This window comes from Rattus norvegicus, chromosome 11 (assembly GCF_036323735.1).
Source record: "Rattus norvegicus strain BN/NHsdMcwi chromosome 11, GRCr8, whole genome shotgun sequence".
Taxonomy (NCBI): Eukaryota; Metazoa; Chordata; class Mammalia; order Rodentia; family Muridae; genus Rattus; species Rattus norvegicus.
The window spans coordinates 95,451,971-95,455,659 of record NC_086029.1 but is presented as its reverse complement, the minus strand read 5'-3'; the positions used below and the strand labels follow the sequence as shown (position 1 = coordinate 95,455,659).

The 3,689-nt window shown below is 40.7% G+C and overlaps 1 protein-coding gene across 2 annotated transcripts; it reads right to left on the bottom strand.

Annotated features, from left to right (window-relative positions):
• Nucleotides 1-1,474: 1,474 nt before the first annotated feature.
• On the bottom strand, nucleotides 1,475-3,427 carry Iglc1 (immunoglobulin lambda constant 1). Of its 2 annotated transcripts, none has more exons than XM_039088979.2 (2): nucleotides 3,058-3,427; nucleotides 1,475-1,926 (listed from the first exon to the last, which is right to left on the bottom strand). In XM_039088979.2, exons 1-2 carry the CDS (start codon nucleotides 3,104-3,106, stop codon nucleotides 1,610-1,612), a joined length of 366 nt encoding a protein of 121 aa, XP_038944907.1. In that variant the 5' UTR covers nucleotides 3,107-3,427; the 3' UTR covers nucleotides 1,475-1,609. The 2 variants fall into 2 exon arrangements, with proteins under 2 accessions (XP_038944907.1, XP_006248711.1); XM_006248649.4 differs by lacking the exon at nucleotides 3,058-3,427 and adding an exon at nucleotides 2,260-3,039.
• Nucleotides 3,428-3,689: the final 262 nt, after the last annotated feature.

The window sequence follows — 3,689 nt, the reverse complement described above, 5'->3', positions numbered from 1 at the left end:
ATTATATTGTGTTCAGAAATATGGGAAAGGACACGGTAGATGTAGGTGTATATGATCAAAGTAATGTACTAAAATTCAAATATTTTTGTGAATCCCATAATTATACACAATGAATGTACCAATAAAAATAAAAGGTAACCAGCTACTACAAAAGTAATGTTTAGGAAAGTAGTTTAGCAATAGAATATTTGGTCTATCATGTACTTGGATTCATTAACTAACGCTGCAAATTACTTGTAATCATTGGTTGATGGAAACAGAATTTTGCTACACGTGCCTTTGTTCCTGAATGTTTAGCCTGTGTTCTCAGTAATTCAACATTACAAAAGCAGAGGACAGTGGTGCATACCTGTGATTCCTAGCACTTTGAAGTCAGAGACAGGTGGAATTCTGTGAATTTGAGGCCAGTTAGAGATACCTTGTCTTAGAAAATCAAAACTATATCATCATCATCAACAACAACAATGACAACAACATGTTACAGAAAGATGATTGAAAAGTATTCCTTCGGGCAGCATATGTGGGGGGAGGAGTTGGAGCTTATACTAAACCCTGTAGGGCTAATGAGACAATTTTCTGCCTTCGACTTTGACTCACATGAGCAAAAATCAGTTGCTATACAATGTTATGTCCCAAATGTCCTGTTCATGCAAATGCTAAGGTTTGAATTGGTGTAGCTGTGTTTCAGTACAGTTGCACTCCTTCTACTCACACCATTGTTTTGACAAAAATCCCCTACTCTTCAGGCTCTACCATTGGCCTGGTTCCTCAACAAGAAACATTTATGGATATGTGTCATGCGTCCACCTCCCAAGAACTGTGGAACAATGGTATTGAACAATGTCTGTATTTCAAAAGGGTTGACCTAGTTCATTTGTAGAGTTCTGTAGTAACCTCAGGATGCAGGTGCACATTGAACTATTATGTCTTGAGCCAGGGAAGGAAAGAAATATTGTGGGATGGGAATTCTAGGAACAGCCTCATTCTTTGTAACAAAGTTCTATTCCCATCAAGGCTGACCACTACCATACTTCAGCCTTCATGAATCCCCATACACTCTAGCCTGGTTTTGCTCATCTGGATAGATTATGATAAACTTCCAATTTCCTGCTATTGTTTATTTTTACTTGAATGATAGAAGCTGTGTCTCATATTGGATTGTCCTTGTTTCTAAATTACAATCCTAAGACAAGATGACTAGGCAGTAATAAATTTTTAGACATGGAATTAAAACCTGATTAGGCCTGTGAGATAATGAAATTCAGGAAGGCTATGACACTTGTACTGTACAATACTATGGTGTGATCAGAGGTCCAGAAGAAAGTTTAGAAAATTGTGTGCATGTGAAGTGGCACTCCCTGGGGTAATGATGCAGGTTATGACCCTGCTTGCAAACTCCAGGGAGCCAGGCCATTCCACACACTACTCCGAATTCCAGTTTCACATACACTAAAACAAATGAAGTAGAGGAGAATTAGAGGTTGTGAATAGACATTTTATTGTGCATTTTGAGAATAGGGAGAAGGGCTATGGTAGGCAAAAGCAGTATAGGTACACTTGGACATGTTTCTGATCCAAGTCTCTGTGGGTAAGATGAAAGTCAGATGACCTAGGAACACTCAGCACGGGACAAACTCTTCTCCACAGTGTTCTCTTCGTGAGTGACCTGGCAGCTGTAATTGCTATGAGTCTCCCATGCTTTTGCTGTCAAAAGCAGGTAGCTGGTAGCCATGTACTTGTTGTTCTGTTTGAAAGGCTGGGTAGTCTCCACACCCTGAGTGATAGGGGTACCATCTGCCTTCCAGACCACTGTCATAACACCAGGGTAGAAATCTGTCACCATACACACCAGTGTAGCCTTGTCAGTCTTGAGCTCTTCAGAGGAAGGTGGGAACAGGGTGACTGAGGGCGTAGCCTTGGGTTGGTCTGCAGGATAGAGAAAAAGGAAGATCAGAATCTTGATCTTTCAGTAGCAGTCCTGGCAGTAGTGTGTAAAGGGTCCTTGAGCTTAGACAGAAGAGGGTGTATGAATTTCTTCTATCTGCTCCCTATGTGCCTAGGAATTATAAATCTACACATTTGTGCACTGCTTCACCTGACACACCTGTACCATTGACCTTCACCACAGACACCTGACCCCCTTCTGTATCCTCCCTTCACTCTATGAGTATCTACAGTCTTCCTGACCCACCCTGAGGACAGTTCTGATGTAGGAACATTATTCTGAGCTTAAACTCTAACTCCTGAGTTTGTTCTCACCTGAGTTTATTCCTCCTGAGTACAGGCAGAGCATGTACTTGCTTGACCTTTGTCTCATCCTACAGAATGACGGAATATTCACATCTCTGGATGAGTTACATGATTTTCATGCATCAGGACCAGATGTATGTGAACTTAGTTGCTGTGTCTTCTAAGCAGTCTTTTAGAGAATCCTAGGAGCCCAGATTCCCAACAGATATCTCTCTTCTCTTGAATTTCTGTGGCCAGAGCTCCCTCCCCTTTTGACTCCTAATTAAATTTCCTGAGTCATAGCTTGGATGGTGCTCTGTTCGTGTCTTTCCATGAAGGCTCTGGGGTTCATTCTATCTCCCAGCTGTCCTAGGAACTTAATCTTGAGTTCCATTGCCCAGGTTATCTAGCCTTCCCAAGCCTCCGTGCTGAATGACTGTGCTCTCTAAATTCAACAGCTGTGTCTCCCTCTATGCCCCTGGTTTTCCTTCTCCATGAGATGGCAATTAAATTTATTCCTCACAAAGTTTATCAGAAAAATAGACATTAAAAGGTGATAGCACAATGGAGTACTTATCAAAGTGCTACATATCCTAACATAATTATAGACAGACATTGATGTTTATCTGTTTCAGCCCCCATGTCTTTGAGATTAGACATGAAAGGCTACAGGGAATAGTCTGAAATGAGACACAGAATCTAGAGAAGGAGATTATTTACTTAGAGTGAGGGTTAGACATGAACTAGAATACAGAATTGGAAATTACCCAACAAAAACCACCTCAAATCTTGGAGACAACATTAATAAAGAAGGAACGAGTCACTCACCTAGGACAGTCAATCTGGTTCCTTTACCGAGTACCCAACACTGTGACATAGACTTATGCAAAAACCCTACATGCACCTTATTCTCCAGTTGCTTCTGAAAGGTATGCAGCTCCTGATAATTCTAGAAATTATGACATCACGGAAAGATTCTTCTTCCCAGGATCTATATGTCCCCTTAGCCAGCCTTGCCAGAAATTCATCCATGGATTTTCCATACTCTGTATATAAGAAGCTCTTCACAGAATAAGAAGGAACAGAGAAGAGTTCCCAGTGAGGGCTTGAGGAAACCACCAGCTGTATAGAGTCTATGCAAAGTGTTGAGAGACCACTAACTCAATCTTTGCAGCTCATGCCTGGAAAAAGGCAAAGAGAAATGCCTGAGGCCCTTCAGGAGAGAGCAGATAGAGAACACACATAACCATCAGTATCAATGTACATCTCATCTTCCTACACTTTAGAATCATTCATTACCAATAAACACTGTAAGATGATGACATGTTTGTTGACTATGTTATGAAGAAATAGAAGTAATAACTTCTTTTGAGGTTTGAAATAATACCTAGGCATTCTTTTTTTTTAAACTCTGAAGAATAATTTTAGCTAACAAGATGTGAGTTCTGGAATCAGCTTTC